General features: G+C 45.3%; 1 protein-coding gene across 1 annotated transcript in view; it reads left to right on the top strand.

The window, feature by feature from the left end:
* Window positions 1-22,539: 22,539 nt before the first annotated feature.
* Window positions 22,540-26,136, top strand: part of DCHS2 (dachsous cadherin-related 2) — a 100,061-nt gene continuing 96,464 nt past the window's right edge. Inside the window, exon 1 of the mRNA XM_081925870.1 lies at window positions 22,540-24,412. Coding sequence (XP_081781996.1) covers window positions 22,586-24,412 — 1,827 coding nt within the window. The 5' untranslated portion in view covers window positions 22,540-22,585. The remainder of the gene's footprint in view (window positions 24,413-26,136) is intronic.

Raw genomic sequence — 26,136 nt, 5'->3', positions numbered from 1 at the left:
AAAATATATTCTACTGCTTGTGGAAACGTGCAGTATGCTCTAAGTTCCCAGTTTCATCATATGTGCACAACCTGTAGCACAAAGATTTGCAGAATAGGGCTAATGGCTATGCACATGGGTTCTCATATACTTTATGAAACAATTTCTTGTAATATGTTGAGCAATCTGATACTTAGTTTTTAACTAAAATTGGTTGTATTCCAGTTGGAAAGACTAGATCATTCAACTAATTGCTGCTTGGCTAGTGTACTTTGTTGAACAAGTCAGTATATGGTAGTGTTTCAGAAAGTAACCACCTTTTACACACTGTTGGGACTCTGCTCCAGAAACAAGAGCCTGATCTGGTCCTTGGATCTCAGGCAAAATCTTTGGGCTTGGTTTTCCTAAAAGGCTCACTAAACAAGCCCCAGCAGTTAGTTAGTCTGCAACTGATCAACAAACACCAGGGGTGAACTGAGATTAAAAGACGATAGAAAAGTGCAGACCAGGAACTCGGTCTTGATGGTGAGCAGCAAATTAGTTCCTTGGGCAAATGTCGACATTTGCCAATACTTTGAAGAAGAAGAAGAGTTTGGATTTGATATCCCGCCTTTCACTCCCCTTCAGGAGTCTCAAAGCGGCTAACAATCTCCTTTCCCTTCCTCCCCCACAACAAACACTCTGTGAGGTGAGTGGGGCTGAGAGATTTCAAAGAAGTGTGACTGGCCTAAGGTCACCCAGCAGCTGCACGTGGAGGAGCGGAGACGCGAACCTGGTTCCCCAGATTACGAGACTACCGCTCTTAACCACTACACCACATTAGCGTAGCGTGGGTTGTCAGCACCCGGGGCAAGGCAAGTAATTTGCACCCCCTAACCTGTGGATTTGCGCCCCCTAACCCGTGGATTTGCGCCCCCTAACCCTAACCCCCAGATGTTGCGCCTGGTGCAGCCGGCCCCCCTGCACCCCCCATGCTACGCCACTGCACTGGCTCACTTTGTAAACAGCTTTAATTATGAAACCTGTCAGATGTGAAAGATCAGGTGCACCATCATGGCACGTTTTAATAAAACAATCTGATAACGTTTGTCAGGATCAGATAATAACAACAAAGGTCATAACAACAGTCATAACAACAAAGGCCTAGTATCAGAGAAATCTGCTCTGCCAGCACAGCAATTTATAGAATCAGCCAATTGTGTTTTGGAGGCTGGAGTAGAATTCTGGCCCATAGAAATTTGGAGTGATAGCAGTACCCAAGATTTCAGTGGGCTTTCTCTTGAGTACTGTTTGGTTGGCTATAGCAGACCGTAACAGAGCTCCCGTCACAACAATTAGTGATGTCCCATTGGCATATAATAGAAGAGCTGTTACCATTTATGAATTCAGCCTATAATACTTTAGAAAGAATAGGAGGTATAAAAATCTTGGGCAGCCTTGCTGTTCCATAAATTGTTCTTTGTCCTTCAGATTGAAAACGTCTTTTTTTAAACCAAACCAGTATTAAAACAAGCTTCATATGGTCAAGATTACTGACTCCAGGGGTACATTCAATATTACAAGTCTGCACACATTTCATTAAGTTTTAGAAGCAGAAAAGCTTTTGGCCCTTGCAACATGACAAATAGGAAACTGCAAATAATATTCCTGCGTATTTTAATAATTTTATAAATGTCAGCAGTTGCTTTCACAAGGAGCTGAGTGGCTCAAATATAGGCCTGAGGGAGGAAATGCAAAGAGCAGGTGTTGGAGAACAATGCTTACTTATTTGAACTTTTAATTAGTATTTTCAACAATCTTATTTACATTCACACTGTGGAAGGTGGTGATTAGAACAGTGATTTCCCCAGACAATAATTTGGCTCCACAGCCAGGAGAGCCATTATCGCTGCCAGCTAAGGATGCCTCTAGAAACACCTATGGATGCAATCCTAAATACACCTAAGAAAATAAGCTCCATTAGATACAGCAGAAATTTTAAGTAAACATGAATAGGATAGCACTATATGGCAGAGGGACTGCTAAGCCAGCAACAAATTTGGTGCAATGACAAAATAAATCTCAGATGCCAAGATCCAAATTTGGGGCAAGTACTCTGGTATCCCAGCAGAGATTTAAAATCACAATATGCAGCAAAGTAAAGTATGAAAATATAGGTTACTAGACCTTTAAAATATACCCTTTAAAGTGAGTTCCAAAAATGTTCCCTTAAAAGTTTGTTTCCAAAGTTTCCCTCTTCCTTCAGCATAGGGGGAAAAAACCCACACTTTTGGTATGTAAAAAAATGGTTTACTTACAACGCTTCAAAGGTCAGATTCATGTGCTTCAGAAAAGTTGCACAGGCAGTAAAACTTAGTTACAAAATGGCAAAGGCTCCTAAATTATTGGTCTAGGAACCTGAGCAGCTTGTAAAAGCCATGCAGCTAGAGGCAGCAGCTCAGAGCTCACACCCTGGATCCACATGTAGACTGAGGGTGAACAATAGACGATTACCTGTTTCCAGAATTCTAGATTAAGTTTGGCAGGACTGTATGGTATTAACCCCTTCATGCAATTAATTAGATTTAAGAATGTTGGTTAGATGAAGCTGGTTATCCCATAGAAATAAGTGTTGGCACAGAACAATGCTGTTGGCTCTAATAATTTTTCTTGCCTGTTTTTGTCCTTAGCGGTTTCTGTCAGATAACAAATCTGGAATACATTTTGTATGTTTTGCTCTTTTGTTAACTGATACAAGTGTGGAAATTTAGAAAGCTCCATGTTACTTGAGACTCAGAACTTGTTAAGTGTATTTCAAATTGGAATCAGAACTCCTATAGTTTCCTCTTATCTGGTAGCATGTACTGTTCTAAGTGTGTAAAATTTCCTTTCCTACCAACATGACTTAAAAGGGTTTTGATTTTAATATTGTACATAACTATAAGAAAGGAAAACAATTTCTTGTAACATAATTGCAAGTTTTATGTGACTGATTAGGATCATAAAGCTTCAAAACAGGATTCCTAAATATGAAAGCATGAAGTGCAGATTAGAGTGGGGATGTTATCATTTGTTAATGGAAGATTGGGCAACAAAACTAAGTATTTTGTGTGTTAAGTAAAATATGAATATTGTGTATTCTTTGCAACTTAATCACAAATAAAAATTTAATTACTGAAGCATGTGTGTGTTTCTCTTCAGAACTCAATCCAATTAATTTATTATGTTCATGTGCAGACCTATGTCATGGTTACATGTAAATAATGCAGGAAATGAGTTCACTCTCCGGAATATGCATTTTTTTTCCAGAAGGGGAAATGGGTTTTATGTTTATTAAATAGATGTAAATATAGAAAGAAGCTTGGATCCATTCAACATATTTTGCATGTCAAAAAGGGTCTTGGAGAAATAAAAGTTGAAACAGCGGCAACTGTACGGCATGGAAAACATACTTTGCAGACTTCTGCAACTTTTGATAATGGCTTAGGGTCTGCTGTTTAGATTCATCTACCTGAAACTCATCCATGTCCCTGAACAATGACAGATTAGAACTGGATTGGCTGAGATTTCTCAGTGGTGGCATCTTGTTTAAAGAACTAGAACAGCAGGAGTGGGGAACCATTTTGGCCCAGTGTGCCAGATTTTTATCATGTTGGCAAACAACCTTTGACAAGGTGAGTGGAAACACCCACCTATCAAACTTGGGGTCTGCTGGGGTCCAGGGAACTACTGCGCAAAGCAGGATTGAATTCTCTGTGCATCAGTTTATAAAAGCGCTAGGCTCATTCCTGCTTTGAGCAAGGTTCAGGCATGCCAGACACTTCCCAGCTGAGACCTGGCTGGCATGCCCAAATTGAACTGGGCGGATTTCCATGACTTCTGGTTTGTTACCTAGGGGAAAGAGCCGAAAGTAGAATTTCACATACAGTGGTACCTTGGGTTAAGTACTTAATTTGTTCTGGAGGTCCTTACTTAACCTGAAACTGTTCTTAACCTGAAGCACCACTTTCGCTAATGGGGCTTCCTGCTGCTGCCGTGCCGCTGGAGCACGACTTCTGTTCTCATCCTGAAGCAAAGTTCTTAACCTGAAGCACTATTTCTGGGCTAGCGGAGTCTGTAACCTGAAGCATCTGTAACCTGAAGCGTATGTAACCCGAGGTACCACTGTATAAGGAACTGACTAGGTCATAAAAGATACATTTCTAGCTTCCACAAACCACAAACTTTTCTCCTTTGGAATAAATTTATTCTCCACATCACATTGATAGGAACAAAAATTGTATCTACTTTGAAGCAGCTGCTTTTAACAACACAATCAACTCATATTGGAAGATTAAATACCTGAGTACTAGAATGCAAGAGTAGAATTTTCGAGGTATAGATTGCCCAGTGCGCTGTTTATAAATTCTTTCCTTGTGCTCTCTTATTCCACCTTGTTAGCCTTTTAGATAACTATTATACAGGTCTGATCCAAGCTGTGTTACCATTCCAGACTCTTATGCCTGGCATGGATTCCACATACTGGATTGTACTGATCCAAAGCCCTGTTAAATCACCATGCCAGTATTGGCGGCTTGACCAAATTTGAGAATGCACCCCTGCGTTCAAAGGATCAAGCAGGACTTATCCCCAAACACAATAAGCAATATTTGTAGTTGGCACACAGTATTAGACAGAACTCATCCCAGCACACTCTTGTTTATGCTGGTTAGCCAGTTGGAAAAGCACCTGTGCAACCAGCCATCATAAATTGCAACTGCTGACAGAGAAGAGCTTTGCTAGCGCTACCCTTTCTCTGTTGACACGCTCTGGTTGGCTAGAAGGGCCCTCTTGTCTAGCATAAACACTGATAGAGAAGAGAAAGCAGTTTCCTTGCTAGCCAGAGTAGAAATATAGTGTTTTTTGGGAGGATCAAGTGAGCACAAGGCCAGCCCTACCATTAGGTAGAGTCAGGCATCTGTCTTGGGCAGCAGTTGCTGTGGGGCACAGAGGCAGGCATTGGGAGATAGCTGTGGGTACCACACAGCTTGCCCTGCACCCCCTAAGCCAGCCTGCTGCCCTCATGTGTTGTGGTGGCCACTGGCTAAGGCTGAAGAAAAAATTGAACTGCCAGCCTGGTTAGCTGCTGTACATGAAATGGACAGCCAGAAAAATATCTTGGCCCAGCCCTGATTTGATGTCTTGCTTAGACCAGTGGTGCTGGCATCTACTGGGGCTGATAGGGCAGAAGGCAAGGAGACCAACAATAAGGGGAGCAGGAGTAAATGATGTGCAAAGACAGCTCCTTCTGGGTTTGTACTGATCCTCCTCCCTGCTGAGTTCTACAATAGGCAACACTGAGACTAAGGAAGAGGAGGAGCTATGTACTTTGAGGAGGCAGGCAGGTGGGGGCAGTTTGCTGGCAGAATGAGGTTGGTGGGGCTGTGGCCTGTTTGCCCTAATGCCACACCTCTGCTGGCTTAGACTCTGCTTGGAGAAATGGAGGAAACCTCTTGGTTTATGCCAACAATTCAACTCAATTTCTTGTAAAATTCTTGCTTTGTTGTTTAACAGTAAATTGCATTAATTTTGAGAAGCTAAAAAAAAAAAAAGGCCAGGTCATTATATATACCCAAAGTCTCTCTGAATCCTGGTGCATAATAGTCAAATAAGTCTTTAAAATGTTTTGCAGTTGTCTTCTAAATAGACAAAAACCCCATCTGTTCTCTTGCTGATTAGGAAAATCCCCTTTTATGCTAAATTAGTATGTGCTTGCAGGGAAAAAATGAAAGAAAGTGACTATGGAAAATTTCACTTTAAACGCTTTGCTAAGTACTAACTAAAGAATAGTTACAGAGTGATAAAGGAAAACACTTAGTAGCAATTATTCAAATTAAATTATGCTTAGCAGACCAGAAGCTTCCCCATAAATGTAAACACAATTCGTTTGAAGTGAACTGAACCTGTACACAATGAAGAGAAGACATTTGCATAGGATCAGAAGTGATTTGGGACACTGGTAAAAAAAAAAACAAGAGAGAAAAAAGGAGAGTATATTGGCAAGCTTTTGATATACACAGAAAGGTCTTCAGGATGGCAGATGAAAGTGTGACTCTCCCTGTTCCTGCCTTCTGTTCAAGTTAACTGTCCATTAAAAAGGTCTAACTGGAATAGTTTTATATACTCTTTCACATAGTGCATAGTTAAACTGTGGGGTTCAGTTCTACAAAGAAGGGATGATCACCAACCTGGCTTTAAAAAAGATTAGATAAATTAGATAAATTCATGGAGGATGGCTCCTCATAGCTACCTGCCATGAGGCTAGTGATCTACCTCCACCATCAGAGACAGTATACTTCTGTTCAGTGCTGGTAGGGAGAGCATGGCTGCACTCAGCTCCTGGTTACAGGCTCTGACCCCTGGACGGTTAAGTCCAGTCAAAGGTGACTATGGGGTTGTGGTGCTCATCTTGCTTTCAGGCCGAGGGACCAGTGTTTGTCCACATACAGCTTTCTGGGTCATGTGGCCAGCATGACTAAGCCTCTTCTGGCACAACAGAACACTGTGATGCACAGAAATGCCATTTACCTTCCTGTCACAGTGGTACCTATTTATCTGCTTTTGAACTGCTAGGGTGGCAGAAGCTGGGACAGAGCAATGGGAGCTCACCCCATCGCACATGGGAATTCGATTCGACCTACCAATCGGCAAGCCCAAGAGGCTCAGTGGTTTAGACCACAGCGCCACGCATGGGCCCTTGGTGTGATCCAGAAAGGTTTTTATTATGTTAACAGATTGTGTAGTTTGGCCCTGAGCATCCTACTCATTGTAGCCTTTGGGTCACAAAGTAGGAAAAAGCTGAACAGGTCTCGCAAGAAATGGAAAAAGTCAATAGGGCATTGCGCTCGGCAACCACGCGTATGGGAGGTCAGTCGTGAAGCATCCCAGCATTAAAGTATACATGAAGGAGCTATTCAGGCCCGATGGTGTGCACTTATCGGGCCTTGGTAATGAGCGTTGGCTGAGCAACATCAGGCATGGCCTGTCAGATTGGTTGGCGGATGGTGAAGGGTGAAAGACTGCAACTTTGCGGTGTCGGGTGGCAGTATCAGGCCTTGGGCGGAATCCTTTAGTCTATCTTCCTGAATGGGGCGGGGCGTGCAGCGGTGACCCACGCCCCCTCCTCTTTGCAGCGGCAATACCAGGGTTCCCCGTTAAAGGGGTTTCTGAGGGGAGGCTTTGACCGTACACCGAGAGGTTGTCATTGCTCTCCCCTGCGACAGCGGCGTAGCGGGGGCGACTATCTCTGCTTGAACATATGTTCTCCAGAGCCAGCCCATCCCCCCCCCACACTGGATAACCCTGATGTTCCCTAGATCCCCGGCTGGGGACCGGGAAGGGATGACGCCCAATGCCTGAGCCAAGGTCTACCCACATCTGAAATATAATAAAGTTGTGGCCAATTTAATCCCATAGCATGTTGTCTTGAGTCGCTATTCCACATGAGGGGGGGGGCGCCCAGGGTTTGGGGGACTCTGCCTGTCCATGCAAAGTAGGAAAAAGCTGAACAGGTCTTGCAAGAAATGGAAGAGTTAAGGTTGGTGATTTGGAATAGGACACTTCAAACGTTACTAAAATTCCTACACACGGACAGACCTCTATGTGCACACAGGTTATGATATGTGTGTAACAGTCCAACATCCACATCCTTATTGTGTGTGTGCCAAGATGTTATGATTGTTGCCCAGCGTTTAAAGAAGCCAAAGCTAAGTTAGGATAAGCACTGAGGGGAATTTCTTTTCAAAGAGGTTACTTGAGAGCAATGTTTGCCTAAACTGATGAGCTATAATGCTGCAGTAATTTCCCCGCTCACCCCCATAGGCTGTAAAATGTATTTTTGATCAGTTTTAATGTCAAGTATAGACATTATGGCTTTCCCCCCTGCATTCTATTTTCAAACCTGCTTTTATGTGGTCTTTAAGTATGGAACTGCATGTTTCTCTAATGTTCTTTTGCGGGGGAAAGGCAGCAAGCACCACAAGGGAGTGTTGACAAGATGATAATTTATCTATTTAATAAGGTTCAGGCATTTGAAAACGAAGACTGGTCACAGCAAAGTTTTCACTAAATTATTATGAATATTGGTGAAGATATCTCCTCCCAAGTACAGTTATTAGTATAATGAAGAGGATTAACTTTGCTAAAACACTTGCTAGTTATTATCATGCAACTAGAGAACAGCAAAATCGACTCAATTCTCGAAGGGGCTTTTTCAAATAAGCGTTATGAAATAATGACTAGACTTCGGCTTTAGCAAATCTAGCTGCTTTTCTGTCTCTAGACAGACCCAGATTCTCCAAAGCTCTTTGTAAAAAAGTTGGTCATCAGTGCCTTCATGGGGTTTCGCAGGTCAAAGAATTACAAAGACAATTTTTTTTATCATTGTCAACATGCTGTGGCCTTCCAAGTTCTTTCTGTAATATTAAATACTGCAATGTGTTTTGGCAATGTATCCAATACTGTGTGTGCAGTTTCGCTCAACTGGTGGTGAAGCTTCCATCAATAAAACAGGGAGGGAAGATTTTTTTTATGATTCTCACCCCCTTCTCCTGCAGTTCCCACTCCCTTAAATCTATTCCAGAGGTTTGGGGGACCACTCCCACCCCCCAAGCACATCTAGGGGCATTTGGGACTACAAGGGGGAGGAAAGGATTGTCAGAAATTGTATCAATCCTTGTGATGCTGAAGGAAGTCCTACTATCAGCTGAGCAACACCATAGAACATAAAGCCCTAGATAGATAGATGATAGATAGATATAGATAGATAAACATATAACATACAACAATTAAACAATAAGCCCAAAAATTCTTAAAACTCTTTTTCTTTTTCCACAAACAAAGGGTAAGGTGATGGTTTCTCAACTTCTGCTGTTACAGAGTACAGTGGTACCTCGGGTTAAGAACTTAATGTGTTCTGGAGGTCCGTTCTTAACCTGTAACTGTTCTTAACCTGAAGCACCACTTTAGCTAATGGGGCCTTCTGCTGCCGCCGCGCCGCCGGAGCACGATTTCTGTTCTCATCCTGAAGCAAAGTTCTTAACCCAAGATACTATTTCTGGGTTAGTGGAGTCTGTAACCTGAAGCATCTGTAACCCGAAGTGTAGGTAACCTGAGGTACCACTGTAGTTTTAATAACCAAGCACAGGGCTGGATTTGAAACACTAAGGCTGCAATCTAATGCACAGTAACCTATGCCTAAGTCCCATGGAACACAGTGTGACTTACTTGCAAGTGATATGTGCAGGTTTAGCCTGTATGGTTATATTTCTTTTCCATTCACACACACACACAAACATCATTCCACCTACCAGCTGTTCTGATGGAACCTTTCTCTAAACTCCCTTGCTCCTCCTCATAGCTTATGCTAGGGAGTGGCTACAGCTGTCTGCTGCCCCTACCAAAGTGATATAATATGGTTCTCTTTGCATATAGACAGCCTGCCTGCTGTGCTCTGTGCTCTGGAGCCTTGAGCTGCCTGCTTCTCAACTGGAATTAATTTGAATTGTGCAAAAGATTGCGCAAACCGACGTGCACATGTGTTGGGGTCGCGCAGTGCTGTTAGCTATTCCCATTACGGGAAAGGAAAATTCTTCTGCGTCTTTACTGTGACCATATGAATTTGGCAAAGCAGCTCTCCTTTGAAATCGCCATTCTGCTGAGGAGAATGGATAGGCTCACACACAGGGAGGCGGTTTTTCCTTGCCCCTTCCCTCTATCCAGTGAAGGAGCCACAAGCGAGTCCGGTATCTCTCGAGGGGCGGGAGTGGCTGTGGTAGAAACCACAAGAAAAGCCCCACAACATCTCTAGCAACAGCCATCGATATCCTAATAAGTGTAGAATCTTAGGGCATTAAGTATAGCTGTTAAGATGCCCCAGATATTTTCCACAATAACTTTTAAATGTGGAACTGCAGTAAAATTCATAAGCTTTTTAAGGATTAGAACCATTCTCTAAATCCTCATTTGGAAGAAAGCACTATTGTTTCCTCCTATTAAATGTCTGTTAATCTAATCCACATCTAGTTATTTAAAACCAAAGGAATGCTGCAAATTGAGGTGCTTCTATGTCGGGTCGTTGTAGCATCCTTTGGTATTTCAATTAATATGTCTGCATCTAGCTGCAGGCTTTGCTGAAAACAGACCAGGGGCTGGTGATTTGATTCTTTAAAAGGAGTTGAGTGTTGGCACTGCGGTATTGGCTACAATGGAGAGAAGATCTTCAGTGGATCTGCAGCAACAGATCAAGTAAAAGCTCCTTGCCCTGCAAAGAGGAAATAGAAGATTTTGAGGTCTGATTCTTCATCTTTAAACACACACGAATGCCTATAAACATATATAATACGCACATGTTATTAAGTGTCTTTGCTATGTGTTAATGGGACTATGTGGGACGCGGGTGGCGCTGTGGGTTAAACCACAGAGCCTAGGACTTGCCGATCAGAAGGTCGGCGGTTCGAATCCCCGCAACGGGGTGAGCTCCGGTTGCTCGATCCCTGCTCCTGCCAACCTAGCAGTTCAAAAGCACGTCTAAGTGCAAGTAGATAAATAGGTACCACTCTGGCGGGAAGGTAAATGACATTTCCATGTGCTGCTCTGGTTCGCCAGAAGCGGCTTAGTCATGCTGGCCACATGACCCGGAAGCTATACTATATATTGGCTCCCTCGGCCAATAAAGCGAGATGAGCGCCACAACCCCAGAGTTGGTCACAACTGGACCTAATGGTCAGGGGTCCCTTTACCTTTAATGGGACTATACTAGATGTAAATTTATCAACTGGTCCAGCACTAATGGCAGCTGCCCAGGAATGTACTGACTCTTCCTGGAGGTAGTTTGGAACTAAGAGCAACTTGATAACTTGGAGCCCCCTGTGGCATTGAAAGGGAGAGGATGGAACTGGTTCATTTATATAATGGGGTCACCAACTTTTTGGGGGACCAGGGACACATCAAAGAAACTGTTCTGGGTAGCACAAAATCCCCATTTTACGAATTTAAATTTTACCCATGTACGGTCTGTAGGGCCAGTGGTGCAATTAAGGCATTTTAGAGTTGATGGTCTTACCTGGGGAAGGGCTTCTTTAGATGATAATGTGCATCACTTCACTTACTTCAAAATGTGGAAAGTGTGAATCAACACTGCTGCTCTTCTGTTGCCTGGGGCCATGGACTTTGGCCTCAAAGTTCTGCCCTGATGGCATCACTGAGCAGAGCCTCATTAACAGATCTCTAATGTTGGGGTTATGAATGTATATGAGAGCCATTCCAGCCTTTGGAAGCCACACATCAGTAGCTAAGAAACCCGGAAAAGCTAAGCCGTTTTGGACACACAAAAAGCATTAAACAGGTGGGGCAAAAACCCCCCAAACCAAACAAACCACACAATGCTTAATTCTATCTCCTTGCCTGTTGTCACAAGATGGCAGTGTTTCAGAATTCATTGCTGATCGCTCTGCTGATGTACAATATTACTTTCTTTAGGTATCAATATAGACATTTATCCTGGATTCATGTTTTAAAAAGTACTTTATCATTGCACTGGTTCCTGTTAGGCTACAGCTGTGGAATTAGTATATTCCTAAATATACTAGGAACATTTTGTGTATATTTTTCATTAAAAACCAGAAAATAATTGGACTAGACGACAGGAATCAGTGGAGCAACAGAAACCATAACTGTATCCCAGACCTTGTTTTCAGAAGTGTCTCTCTCCCCTTTGAGTCCAATGGGCGAAGGTAGCTGGGAAAGGGGTAAATGTAAGAACTAGTTAATTTTATCTGGGATATTGTAGATGGGAGAATTATCTCCAAGGGCACAATTAGCAGCATAAAATGGCTAATTTAACTCATTAAAATGTAAATCTTCTCAAGTCATTAGTACACGTAAAAGGCAATCCGGGGAGACTAATAAGAATAAAGCTTAAAATCTCTTTCTCTCTCTCTCTTTAAAATATAATCCATGACGGGAATTAAATAATTAAAATAGCTGCTTTAAATATGACAAATGAACATCTATTCTCAGAAGGTGGAAGAAGCAACAAGGGGGTCATCTCTCTTGGAACCTGGGCCTCACCAACATGCAGCAAAGGATCAATGAAGTGGAAGTACTGGGAACCTTGGGAGGAAGTGATCATTTTTTGGGGGGGTTTCATTATACAAAGGAAAGGGAAAACTAAGTGTGGTCAGACATGCACTCTGGACTTTAAGAAGTCTGATTTCAAAAAGCTTAAGGAAATACTGGGTGAGATCCCCTGATCAGAAATACTCAGAGAATGGATCCAAGATGTAGGTAAGTTTTTTAAAGGTGAAATACTGAAGGCACAAATACTGGAACTGCATTAAGATCACAGATTTTCCACACACAAATCCACTCCTGTTAGCCCACCACCCATATTTCCCCCCTTCCATTTCAGCAGTATAATCAAGGGGAGGGGGAGATTTATTTTGTTGCCATTGTTAACCATCTATTTCAGATCTACACCCAAAGATTTAACACTTTACCCTTCTCTCTACCTGTTGCCTAACAATGCTTTAACCGTCTAAAGTTTACTAAACCTCAGCTAAATCTGCTCACTCCTTCACAGTGTTCATTGCCATACATTACCATACAAATAGAGGCTACAGTATGTTCTTAGGAGCTATCTATGATTCTGCCTAAGGCTGCAAAGTTGGGCTGGATGTGCACTGTGTGCCATTTTGGTATGTTTTGTTTTTGTTTATTTAGTCGTTTAGTCGTGTCCGACTCTTCGTGAACCCATGGACCAGAGCAAGCCAGGCACTTCTGTCTTCCACTGCCGCCCGCAGTTTGGTCAAACTCATGCTGGTAGCTTCAAGAAGACTATCCAACCATCTCGTCCTCTGTCGTCCCCTTCTCCTTGTGCCCTCCATCTTTCCCAACATCAGGGTCTTCTCCAGAGAGTCTTCTCTTCTCATGAGGTGGCCAAAGTATTGGAGCCTCAGCTTCAGGATCTGTCCTTCCAGTGAGCACTCAGGGCTGATTTCCTTAAGAATGGATAGGTTTGATCTTCTTACAGTCCATGGGACTCTCAAGAGTCTCCTCCAGCACCATTTTGGTATACTCTCCTGCAATTCTGTGTGACATACAAGATATATCGTAATCAAAATAACTTCATCAATATCATAAAAAGATATAATAATAATAATAATAATAATAATAATAATAATAATAATAATAATAATAATATCATATTGAGTTGATGTCAGTGGCAGAAGTGCCAGAGGCAGCAGGCAGTTTTGGAGTCTTTGAACATATTTACAAAGATGAATTCGCCATTTCCAAAAGTTTGCATTTTTTTTAACCTGAAAGTTGGATGGATAGCGCAAGAGCCAATACCCTTTCTCAAGGCAATCCCTAGGGCATCTTCCAAGAGCATAGTTGCCTGTAATAAAAACAAAAGCAGTCAGGAGGAACACAACCAAAGGAGCGATAGTGGGAGTAGTAAATGATATATAGACCTCAAGAGAAAAGAAAATTGTTTTGTAGGAGAGTCTAAGCCTGCCTGGCTGAGATAACAGGGAAGTGTTCTGCTGAAAAGAAGACTAATCTCTTGCAAAGGAGATAATGTAATGTGGTATTTGTCCTGTTTGTTCACATTTTGTCCTGTTTTACATCAGTAGTATTACCAAAGAGCAAGGACATCAGAACTCAGCGGTGACTGATCATCATATTCAGCGTGGTGAAAACAGAACCTTGAAAGTCAGAGTTATGTATACAGGCAGCCCTCCCTTTACACGGGGCTTACATCCCAAGGCACCACACACTTTGGTGAAATTGTGTATAATTGAAACCCAATGAAAAAGCCTGCAAACACCCTGCTCCACCCTAGCCCTTTTCATGATGTTTTTGTGACATCTTTAGGATGCTTCTGGGTCACTTTCGAGTTCAGTGTGGTGTGCATATACATGGTTGTGCACTTATTGAACAGGCACAAACAAGGGACTGCCTGCATACTAGAAAACTGGAGAACGTAAAAGCTCAGAAATAATCTTATCACTCAAGATGGCCCCACCATTAATTGGGGTAAGGTAGTGCTTGAGCATCTACTTTGCGGGCCCTTTGTGCATCTTCTGTGTTGCATGCTTCTTTCAGATGTCTGACCTACCATGGCTACGATCTGGCCAGTGGGGCTGCAAAAGATTAAAGCCCCCTGTCCCCATGCTTATCAGGCTGAGGGGCTCCTGTGCTTTTAAAATAATGATGATGATAGTAAAACCTATGCAAGACAAACTATGTGTCAAACTTCACGTCTGCTTTGGCTCTCTGAGAATTTAAAGTAGGGATGATTCTTTGCTTCAAAGACCGAGGTCAATTTTATCAGCAATAATAATGAAATGCAAGTGCATTCGCATATAATTACATCTTCACAAAACGGTTTCTGGCCCTCAACCGCGTGGTCCTTGAAAGTGTGTGAAATATATTTGGATCAGAAAAATAAATAAGCAGCCTAATTCTAAACACATTTGCTTGGATGCTAGTCCCACTAATTTCACTAGAACTCACTTCCAAGTATGCATGGTTTGGACTGGAGCCCAAATCAAAGAGACTTCCATTAGCTTCAGACATGAAGACGTCTAAGAAGGCTCTGCATTGTGGGACACACCTGCAATTAAAAAGGGAATGGCTCCCATCAAAGCTCAGTCGACTTCAAAGCAGTCTGCAGGTTTGTTTGAATTAGAGGGGAGACAAATGTGCTGCTCAGAATTCCCCACTGCAAAAGATGAATATTCATTAGACATTATCAGAATATTTGGTATCCAGTGGTCTACTCCATGCTGTATACTATATGGAAAAAGATGGGGTGGTGTTTTCTCTCTTCTCCTTTCAGATTCAACATCTGGTTGTGATGTGTTACTTACACAATTCCAAAACGAGCAAAGCTGAGGTTATCTAATGCTTTGAAAAAGGCTAGAAATCCAATCTGATACAACTTCTTTACATTGGGAAATGTGTCTTTGTGCAGGAGAAGACACTGAATAAATATATATATAAAACTGAAATCTACTTTTTAAAACTATCTCCTTATTAGGAATTGACTGTTCTTTAAAGCAAATTACTAAAATGACATGATTTTGAAGGGCAGTCCACTAAATTCAGTGCAGCTCACTTCCAACAAATACGCAAGCCTATTATCCTTGCAAGCCAGTAATATAGTGATTACCAGATGTTGTCACTATGGTTTGGATCTGAAGACAAGTTAGCTTCATGAACTTCATGGAAGGAATGCTGCCTGATTGCTTCCCACCTGCAGCCACTTGTACCTCCAGAAGACTGTCCACAGGATTGAGGGCCCTCCTGAGCAATATAGGATGATGGCGGTGGGAGGATTATATGGAAAATGTTCTTTCTGTGAATTTCCTTAACAGTGCAATCCAATTGCATGCCAGGCCACATTCACACCATACATTTAAAGCACCATGATACTGATACCACATCCAATGGTCATGGCTTCCCCTAAAGAATTCTGGGAGCTGTAGTTCTTTGAGAGTATTGAGAGTAGTTAGGAGACCTCTATTCCTTTCACAGATGTTTCCAGTGAAGAGGGATTGATTATTAAATCACTCTACTCATCCAGACTTCTCCCCTTCCCCCAGGGGCCTGCCAATTATTTATGAAAACATGTCTATATCACCTTCCACCAAAAATCTTGATAATCCAGGCCAGTGTCAAATTTAGCATTATTTGCTGGAACTAAGCACCAGCAAATGTCTGGGAACACAAATTAGGCCACATAGGATGAAAGTAGGCCAAGGACCACATCTGACCTCTGGCTGTATCTCCGTCCTAGATTAGAATGCAGTCAAATTTGGAATGGGGAACTTGTGGCCCAAATTCAAATTCTGACTCAGCCATGAAGTTTAATGGGTGATTTTGGGCCTGCCATTCTCTCAATCAGTAACCTCACAGGGTGTTGTGAAGATGGAGCAATCTCATCTATGTATGCTACCCTGAGTCCATTGGTTAAAAATGTGGTGAATATTTGCAGTCTGGTTCCTGACAAACCACAAAGGTGTATGAGAACAAGATAGGTCAGGATTCTAAGGTGGAATTATCAACTAAAGCCATCATACAAGTTTCATACACTCTTCATACAGTTAAACCTACGTTCATCATCCTGCTTTTCAGGAAATCAATGATTTGAGCAAGTCACAGTTTTCCACATTGACATGCAATGGCTAACTATGGTTTGTTGGGAAAGCAGAGGTTATTGAAGACCTTACTGTGCCCAAGGGCAGGCTGATGGAGGCCTCCAACTCCTTATTTGCATGGAGTCAAGCTATGAAGAAGCAGTGACAAGGCCCCTCACGATTTGGTATTTCTTGAAAACAAAAAAGTCTTGTGGATAAACAGTGTAGTAACTAGGATATCATTATAATATAGGTTCAGTTTTCCATACCTACCAGGGGCTTGTGGAATATAAATACAGCTTTGAGGAAACATCCAGCTCCTTAAGAAATTCTGCGCACATAAATGGTTCCAGATACACAAGAGTGTGAGTAAAATTGAGATAAATCCTAATGGACCCAGAGATTATCCAGCTAACCCAGCCATTTTTGTGTATTTCCTCAGCAGTGACCCCTGCGTTTTGCACTGATTAAATAAAAATGCAGATGGTTACTATTGAGAGGCTCGCTGCACTTGCTTCCAGGAGGTTTAAGTTTAGTTCCGTAGTAACCACATCTCGATAAAAAACATGTTTCATTTATTTCCTTAATGATCATGGAATAAGCAGGATGTGGGGCTTCCCCCACCCCCACGATGTATATGATCCAGGTACTTTCCTGTCAAACATCTGCGACTTAGGGACAACCCACATCTGTATTAGTAAACCTGCCAAGGGCTTGTTTCCTGCTTAGGATTATCACAACATAGTTGCCCTCTGGGTCTGAACAACTAACAAAGCCAGACAAGAGAAGGGTTTTTTCTCTTTGAAACCCTCTTGTCTCTACAAAAAGAAGTACCCAGCTCTGAACACTGGGAGGGCAAGTACAATTTCTAGAACCTTCTTCAAACTGTGCTACTAAGATGTTCACAAATGTGTCAGTGTTGCAATCATAGTTACTTTCTAAAGGTACGGCTGAGTTTTTATTAAGGCTGAGTACACGCTGACCCAGCTGTATCAAAAATCGTAGTTGTTCTCAGTCTGGAACCATTCCCGTTTGCCATCAACATGCTACTTTCAGTCTAGATTGGATTCTAGATCCTGTCATCCACAAGGATGGCTGCAGTTACTTGAAATGCATTTGAAAACACACCCCTCGCTAGGTGATGCACACCTTTTCCTGCCCAGGTGACTGAAGAAGTAAGTGGCGATTTTAATCTTGGTATACACCAGGCATAGGCAAACCCGGCCCTCCATATGTTTTGGGACTACAGCTCCCATCATCCCTAACCACTGGTTCTGTTAGCTCGGGATGATGGGAGTTGTAGTCCCAAAACATATGGAGGGCCGAGTTTGCCTATGCCTGGTATACACCCATTCACAATGTCCTTGTGACTGCACACAAACTCATTTCTAGGACCACCCATATCTGTTTTCAAAAGGACACACTATATGGTAACACAGAATCAATCCGCAATGACCTTCTATTTTTGGAATGAAACCAGTTCCTCAATAAGCATCTCTCAGGGGCAAAAAAATATGCAACAGATCTGATTGTGTATACAGATATAGGTAGGAAAAAACAAGTATTCAGTCTACATGGGTTCTAGAAAACTGTTCCTCAAACAAAAAAACATGCTTTGTGAGATTCAAATCCTGAAAGGTCTCAGAAAGATACTCTGGTCAGTCACTGCTATTCAATGTAGTCAGTACTGAATTGGACTAGCCAATGTATATGGCAGTATATGGCAGTTTTCTATATTCCTAATTTAAATCACTGAACTCATCTTAACTTTGGATCCTGCCACTATATTTATTTATAGGTGCAACTGGCGTTCAATTGCATTGCATTTTAAAGATGGATCTCCACTCCCAAGGCAATGGGAGCAAAACCAGAGAAAGGAGGAATGCTTGCACCCCAATGTGTGTGGTGTGTCTGGAAAGGATAATAAAGTATCTGGAGCTAATGCAGCCATTTCTGAATGTGCTGTATATGTAGCACATAAATGGGAAATTTGTAGCATATATATGTGGCACATAAATAGGAAATAATTCCCTAAATCAATGTTCTTAAAATTATATTTTGATATAAACAACAACTCACACAAGGCAATCATTTTTACTGAATCCTACCCAGGATTTGAAAACCAATGTAGAAGAAAAGGACTGTGTTAGTTATTGGATTTCACTTAATGTGGCTATTATTGCTAGTAAATGCTTCCCTATAATGCTTTACAATGTCTACTGACCTTGGGAAAATATCAGATTTAGCTGTACAAGAGACAAACCGGGAGAACTGAAGGGATATAATCTTCCATCACCTGGTGGTGGGATTTGTCTTGAGGGGAAAATATGTTCTCCAACTATAAAGTATTTTTTTTTACTTATATTGACTCTGTACCATCTAGAACGGATTGCCCACCTTTCTAATATAAGGACTTTATTTGCAATGCCCTCTGCCTTACAAGCTACCTGTATCTTCTGATTAGAGTGAACCAAATAACCGCTTGCCTTTTAAAAGAACGAGCAATCATTGCCCAGCATGCTATGCTACAGTCTGTCAAAGTGTTTGTGCGCATCTACTCTCAGGAAGCTCTGATAGGAAAATAGGAGGCTGGCTCATTTAGCTCTGTATTGCCTGGACTGATTTGCAGCAGTTCTCCATTCGTACATACCTTCTTTGGTACTTCCAGAAAGTTATCTCTGGTCAACAAAATGTGTAGGATGGATCATATTTATTTTCAATTGTTCATGAAAATATGACAGAGTTATGCAACACACAGCATAACACACAATATTGACAAGTTGCTACAATGGATTTGCTCTACAGACGTCTGCATTTTATTTTTTATTCTCAAATTTTTTTATTGGTTTTCACAATATTATAAACAAACAGACACATAAGACAAACAAATATAAATCATAGCCTTATTGAAAACTACACTTATTAACTTTGTTAAGTGACTTCCCCACTTCCCCTTGGTTGAATTTCATTGCATATCCTTTTAACGGTTTTCCCAAATCACAATTCTTAAAAAAATTTAACTTAAACATTAACATCCTTAAATCTTCACTTTATGAAATTAAACATATTAATTCATCACTTAACATAAATAAAATCCTAAGCCAATTAAGTATCTGCAAGCTGTTTTCAGTTAATTTAACTTAACATATTTAACTAAATAACCATTAAATTTAATCCACTCTTCCTGATACTCCTCCTGCTGCATTTTAAATCCCTACTGTACCAGGAACACTTTTCAATGACCACTTACCCCCTTGCCACCCAAACTTAAGCACATTCACTCAGCAGCAAGTCCTGCCAATGTTAACTGAATTTACTTCCCAGAAATGTGCAAAGGGCAGCAACTTTGACCTCAGTTTCCCATCTCTAAAATGGGACTACAACCTGTACTAGCAAGGCTGAATGAACTAATTACTGTAATGAAGCCTCATTCACGCACTTAAGGACTACAGGGCTTGCAATGGCAGTCTAATATTACAGAACGCATAATTTTGCAATGGTGTGTTTGTACAAGTCAAGCAGAACCCTCCCTTAAAACCCCCCCTCCTTTTAAAGTATTGTAATTTCCCAGCTGGGGAACATATATTCTCTTTATGTGGTTTGGACTATTATTCGGTTAACTATACTGTTATATCACACTTACCTCAGTGTGCAGTTTCGGATGCTCAGCAGGAGTTTCTCTTTCTAGGGTTTTCATAAATAAACCATGCCAATATGGGCCACATTAATCACTTAAAAGGATGGAAGAGATCTTAACTATGGGAAGGAGCTGCAGTTTGAGTCTGCTAATGGCTTTGTACAATGATTTAATAAAATTTGTAAAGTGCTTTGGCTTCGATGTGGTTGAGAGGTTATATTAAAAATGCAAGATTCTTATCGTTATGGACATGCTTAGTCTGGAGGATTAGAAATCACAGACCAACTACATCTCAATGAAATTGAGGTACCGGGGGGGGGGGGGGACGGGACTCAGAGACGGTTAGAAACCTTCACATAGCTAACATTAAGTGTGGCTTTTTCTCCAGCAGAATTAAGAGGTGTGAGCTTAAAGCACAAATATCCCAATCACATGCTAAACATTTAACCTACATCTTGTTTTTTTTTAATGAACTGATATTTAAAGCCCTAAATGGCCTCGGTCCAGTATACCTGAAGGAGCGTCTCCACCCCCATTGTTCTGCCTGGACACTGAGGTCCAGCGCCGATGGCGTTCTGGCGGTTCCCTCACTGCGAGAAGCCAAATTACAGGGAACCAGGCAGAGGGCCTTCTCGGTAGTGGCGCCCACCCTGTGGAATGCCCTCCCACCATATGTCAAAGAGAACAACTACCAAACTTTTAGAAGACATCTGAAGGCAGCCCTGTTTAGGGAAGCTTTTAATGTTTGATGTATTACTGTATTTTAATATTTGGTTGGAAGCCGCCCAGAGTGGCTGGGGGAGCCCAGCCAGATGGGCCAGGTATAAATAAATTATTATTATTATTAGATATAGTGCAAGTCCCTGGTTCAAATGTCGCCTCTGGCATTAACTCACTAGGTGGCCCTAGGTGAGCCACTCTGTGAGCCTCAGTCTCCACATCCACAATATGGGGAATAATACTGTAGGAAGCTGCCTTACACCATCAGATCACAGGGCCCTCTAATGCAGGATGGTCTACAATGACTGGCTGCAGTTGTTCAGGGTTTCAGGCAGGAATATCCCCAACCCTACCTGGGGATGCTAGAGATTGAACTTGAAACCTTCTGCATGCAAAATAGATGCTCTACCACTAAGCAGTGATACAACTTTTCACATTCTTCACCAGCAAAAGCAGCTGAGAATAGTTCATTAATAGAAGCTGCTCAGAGCCAGATTCTTACCTGGGGCATCACAATATTTCTTCCCACCACTAGATGGCATATTTCGAAAACCCCTTTTCTATGAATCCCATATATTCTCCCCAAGTCAACACTGCCACCTTGGCAACAGCTCATCCAGGTTTCAGGTCAGGTTGTCTTCTAGCCTTACCTGGAGGTGCCAGGGATTGGCCAACCTGGGGACCTTTGATGTTCTGTTGCTCCACAGCAGCCCATCCCCAGTATTCAGTCTTATAAGAATGTAAGAAGAGCCTGCTGGATCAGGCCAATGGCCCACCTACTCCAGCATCCTGGCCTGCTCTCACAGTGGCCAACCAGATGCCTGTGGGAAGCGTGCAAGCAGGATCCATGCACAAGAGCTCTCTTCCCTCTTTGTGGTTGCCAGCAGCTGGAATCCAGAATTCCAACTGTGGAGGCAAAGCATAGTCATCATGGCTAGTAGCCATTTATAGCCCTCTCCTCTCCAGTGGTGTAGCGTGGGTTGTCAGCACCCGGGACAAGGCAAGTAATTTGCGCCCCCTAACCCGTGGAATTTAGTAGGGGCAGAGAGCTGCGAGTGCGAGTGTGTGCCCCCCAGATGTTGCGCCCGGTGCGGCCAGCCCCCCTCCACCCCCCACGCTACGCCACTGCTCCTCTAAATGGGCTTACAGGGCTATTGTTAAGGCTAGTAACTAGCCAAGGCATCTAAAATGCTTTGAATCCTTGAAAGTGCTTTACAAATGTTAAGAATGATGATTCAATAAACTGGTTGTGCACAGGAAATTCATGGAGTGTGTGTGCAGAGAGGGTACATTTCTCCAGCCAGTGCGATGTACCTTCACATGCCATCATTTCCTACCTAATCCATAAGTTCCTAATGGGCTCAGGAATGACTACAGACCTACCGCTGCTTTGTTAGTATTCCACACCATTGCTTCGCAGAGAGATCTTTCCAGGGGGGATCCGGCTCGCGTTTGCGTTGCTGTTATTATGAGCTGGGGTTTGCCTGCTCACCGGCTAGGCGCCTGCCCCCCCCCCCCCCGCGCGTAACGGTGCTCCCGGCTGGGTAATTAGGGACAGCCCCCTGCTGCAAAGTGGCTGTCGCCGTTTCTCCCAGGCGCGGAGTTTGCCCTTGCCTGCTGTCACATGGGGAGGGGGTGTGTTAGCAGCTCAGAGACGCGGAGGGGAGCAGCCGGAGCAAGGCTGCAGCAGCAGCAGCAGCTAGCAGAAGCCAGCAGCAGCAGCAGCAGCAGCAGCCTGAGCAAAAAGGCAGGGAGCTGTCCTCTCTCCTGGCTGCCTCCGGCACTTGTTATTCCCAGCCTGAACTTTTATGGGTGTGCTGGAAAGGAGGGTGAGGAAGGAGGTTTCTTTCTAGAGGAGCAGAAGGGCTACAGAGCACCTGATTGCAAACGATGAGGCCGGTCGAAGCTGCGCAAGGCATAATCTCAGCGGCCAGGGAGCAAAGGAGCGCCCGGCACCGGCTGTGGTCACTGTGACTTGGCTCAGCCACAGGCGCGCCTGCCTGCTGGGAAGAAGACACTGCGCCCAGGCAGAAGCCACCCCCGGGACCCTGGCTGGGTTTGCTGGTGAGACGGGCGGCGTGAGAGGAGCATGGAGCCCCGGCCACCTGCCCCCGGGGGCAGAAGGGGGTGCCGGAGGAGGGCGCGGGAGTGGCTGATCCCCCTCTGGCTCTGCGTGTGCGCTGCGGGGAGCTGCAGAGGGCAGGTGTATAAGCTGAGCCTGGCGGTGGACGAAGGGCTGCCCGCGGACACGCTGGTGGGGGACATCAGCGCAGGGCTGCCCCCCGGCGAAGGGCACCCCGGCGGCTTCTTCCTCTCGGAAGGCAGCGGCGAGTCGGCCGTGTTGGCGGATTTCCACGTGCACACGGACACGGGCATCATCCGCACGGCGCGGCTGCTGGACCGAGAGCGCCGGGCGCGCTACAGCTTCGTGGCGGCCACGCTGCGAGGGGAGATGGTGCAGGTGGAGATCACCGTCAGCGACGTGAACGACCACGCGCCGCGCTTCCCGCGGGACTGGCTGCGCCTCAACATCTCCGAGCTGAGCCCGCCCGGCAGCGCCTTCCGCTTGCCCGCTGCGCGCGATCCCGACGCCGACAGCTTCGGCACGCAGGGCTACTCGCTGCTGCCGCTGGACCAGGACCACGATCGGGAGAAAGGTCCGCTTTTCCAGCTGCGCTACGGGACCCCGCCGGATACCCTGGACCTGCTGCTGCTGCGCCGCCTGGACCGCGAGCGGGCGGAGACGCACCGCCTGCTGGTCGAGGCTTGGGACGGCGGAAGCCCCCGTCGGAGCGGCCGCCTGCGCGTGGAGATCCAGGTGGTGGACGAGAACGACAACGCGCCCGCCTTCGGGCAGAGCGAGTACCGCGCGCGCGTGCGGGAGGACGCGCCCGTGGGCAGCTCCGTGTGCCGCGTCTGGGCCAGCGACCCGGACCTGGGCGCCAACGGCGAGGTGCGCTACAGCCTGGCCCGCCGCCAGGGCGACCCGTCGGCCGCCTCCTTCTTCGAGGTGGACGAGCGCAGCGGGCTGCTCCGCCTGCTGCGGCCTCTGGACCGCGAGGCCCGCGCCCTCCACCGCCTGGCCGTGGAAGCCCGCGACGGCGGCGCCCAGCCCGAGCTGGCCACGGCCCTGGTGGCCGTCGAGGTGCTGGACGTGAACGACAACGCGCCCACCATCCACCTGCTCTACCTCGGCGAGGGCGGCGCCAGCGTGTCGGAGGGCGCGCAGCCGGGAGACTACGTGGCCCGCGTGTCCGTCTCGGACCCGGACGAGCCGGGCGAGCGGGCGCCTGCGGGCGGCGTGGCGCTGAGCCTGCAGGGCGGCGGCGGCGGCGCCTTCTCGCTGCGGCCCTCGGGCGGCGACGGCGGCGTCTACTTCCTGTGCGTCGAGGGGCCCCTGGACCGCGAGAGGCGCGAGGCCTACGAGCTCCGCCTGGTGGCCGTCGACTCGGGCGCGCCGCCCCTCTCCTCGCAGCGGGCGCTGCTGCTCCGCGTGGCCGACCTCAACGACCAGGCGCCCGCCTTCGCGCAGCCGCGCTACCGCGCCGCCGTCTCCGAGGCCGCCTCGCCGGGCACCGTGCTGCTGCGCCTCAGCGCCGCCGACGCCGACGAGCCGGGCTCGCGCAACGCCCAGGTGCGCTACGCGCTGGGCCCCGACCAGGCGCCCGCCGCCGCGCTCTTCCAGCTCGACCCGCTCAGCGGCGCCCTCAGCGTCCGGGCGCCTCTGGACCACGAGCGCCAAGCGGCGCTGGAGCTGCTGGTGCTGGCCAGGGACCTGGGCGAGCCGCCGCTCTCCGCCTCGTGCGTCGTCAGCGTCGCCGTGGAGGATGCCAACGACAACGAGCCCGTCTTCCAGCACCAGGTCTACAACGCCAGCCTGGCCGAGCACGCCCCGGCCGGCCACTGCCTCCTGCAGGTAACGGGGGCGCCAGACCCCCGGGAGAAAGGAAGGGGCCTTGGCTTCTTGGTTGTTTGGAGGGGGGGGGGGTTGCAAGGTCCTGAAGCCTGACAAGGTGAAATTCCTTCCTCTGCAAAGGAAGAGGACCTGCTGGTCTAGGGCGGTATGCAAATTTAATAAATAAATGAAATACATAAAGGCCCTAAGAGGCTGCTCAGATGATGTGGAGAGTCGAGGGATAGAAGCCCTTCTCTCCATTGCATCTGAGAGGCCTTTGCAGGGTTGAACCCCACAAAGGAAATGGAGTTATTTGACAGCTTGGGAAGAAAATTCCTCAGGGGCCCTGGCAATACAAAAAACACACACAATAAACAAATACAGTGGTACCTCAGGTTACATATGCTTTAGGTTACATACGCTTCAGGTTACAGACTCTGCTAACCCGGAAATATTACCTCAGGTTAAGAACTTTGCTTCAGGATGAGAACAGAAATTCTGCTTCGGCGGCGGCGCGGCAGCAGGAGGCCCCATTAGCTAAAATGGTGCTTCAGTTTAAGAACAGTTTCAGGTGAAGAACGGACCTTTGGAACGAATTAAGTACTTAACCTGAGGTACCACTGTAACTGTTTCTGGCCCTTTCATTACACTCCAAATCAGCCTCCTGAGGTGACAATCTGCCTCAATCTCCCACTTGGCAGGGCTGGCCCGCCCTCGTCATGTGCAGCAGCCATTGCAGAGCAGATTGCCCCTTTTGCATAGCAGCCCGAACTTACTTTGTCTGTGCAGGGATATGTGCAAAGTGTGATCCCGTGTGTAGCAGCAGAGAAGTACAGCTGACTGGCATTTGTGTTGTGGGCCTGAGCCTCTGAGGTACCTAGCAACACTCCTGGATGAATGGTTGCAGATAGTGATGGCAACAGTTTCAGCTGGATTCAAACAAAGAGGAGAAAAGGGTGACGTCTCCAAGGGATGATTTAGTTTGGCATGATGACAGCCTCTTTGACACTGTATGTTTAAGTAAGTGAGATAGCAGTGACAATTTCCTGGAAAAAAGTTTTCTCTCTCTAGGTAGTGATGATCTTGCTGTTGGACTCTAGCCAAATAGCTCTGCCTTTTTTAAGTCACACAGTGATTCCTTCACTACATCCTAGTTATTTGTGTAATTTAATATTGAGTCTTCAAATAAAAAGAACATTGCTAAGGAAGAATAGTTTCCTCCGGTTACAGCTTCTGTGCTGTTCCTTTCCTTTGTGATTCCTGAATACCCTTCTCTCTTGATAAATTGTCTGACTAAGCTTGGTTATGGAGTGAGAATTGGCATTCCTGCATTATCCAAAGAGCAGGTGACTTCATATTTGGGTAGGGTGGTAGCCACTTGCAGCTGATTTTATGTTATCAAAGTATCATGACTCCTTTTCCATCTTCAAACTTTTGTAAGCTTCTCAAGTGTTTCCGTGCGCTGCTCTGGTTCGCCAGAAGCGGCTTAGTCATGCTGGCCACATGACCCAGAAGCTGTACACTGGCTCCCTCGGCCAATAAAGCGAGATGAGCGCTGCAACTCCAGAGTCGTCCACGACTGGACTTAAGGGTCAGGGCTCCCTTTACCTTTACAAGCTGTGAGACCATCTTATTCTATTGACAAAACCAAAGTTTCAGGGCTAAATTCTCACCTTGCTTGTAATGTGTGTTGTAGTGGACTTTTAAGTGTACAAAATGCTGAAACTGACTTAATTGTATATGAA

This window comes from Podarcis melisellensis (assembly GCF_964234715.1).
Source record: "Podarcis melisellensis genome assembly, chromosome: 9".
Lineage (NCBI taxonomy): Eukaryota > Metazoa > Chordata > Lepidosauria > Squamata > Lacertidae > Podarcis > Podarcis melisellensis.
This window is presented reverse-complemented; position numbering and strand designations above follow the sequence as displayed.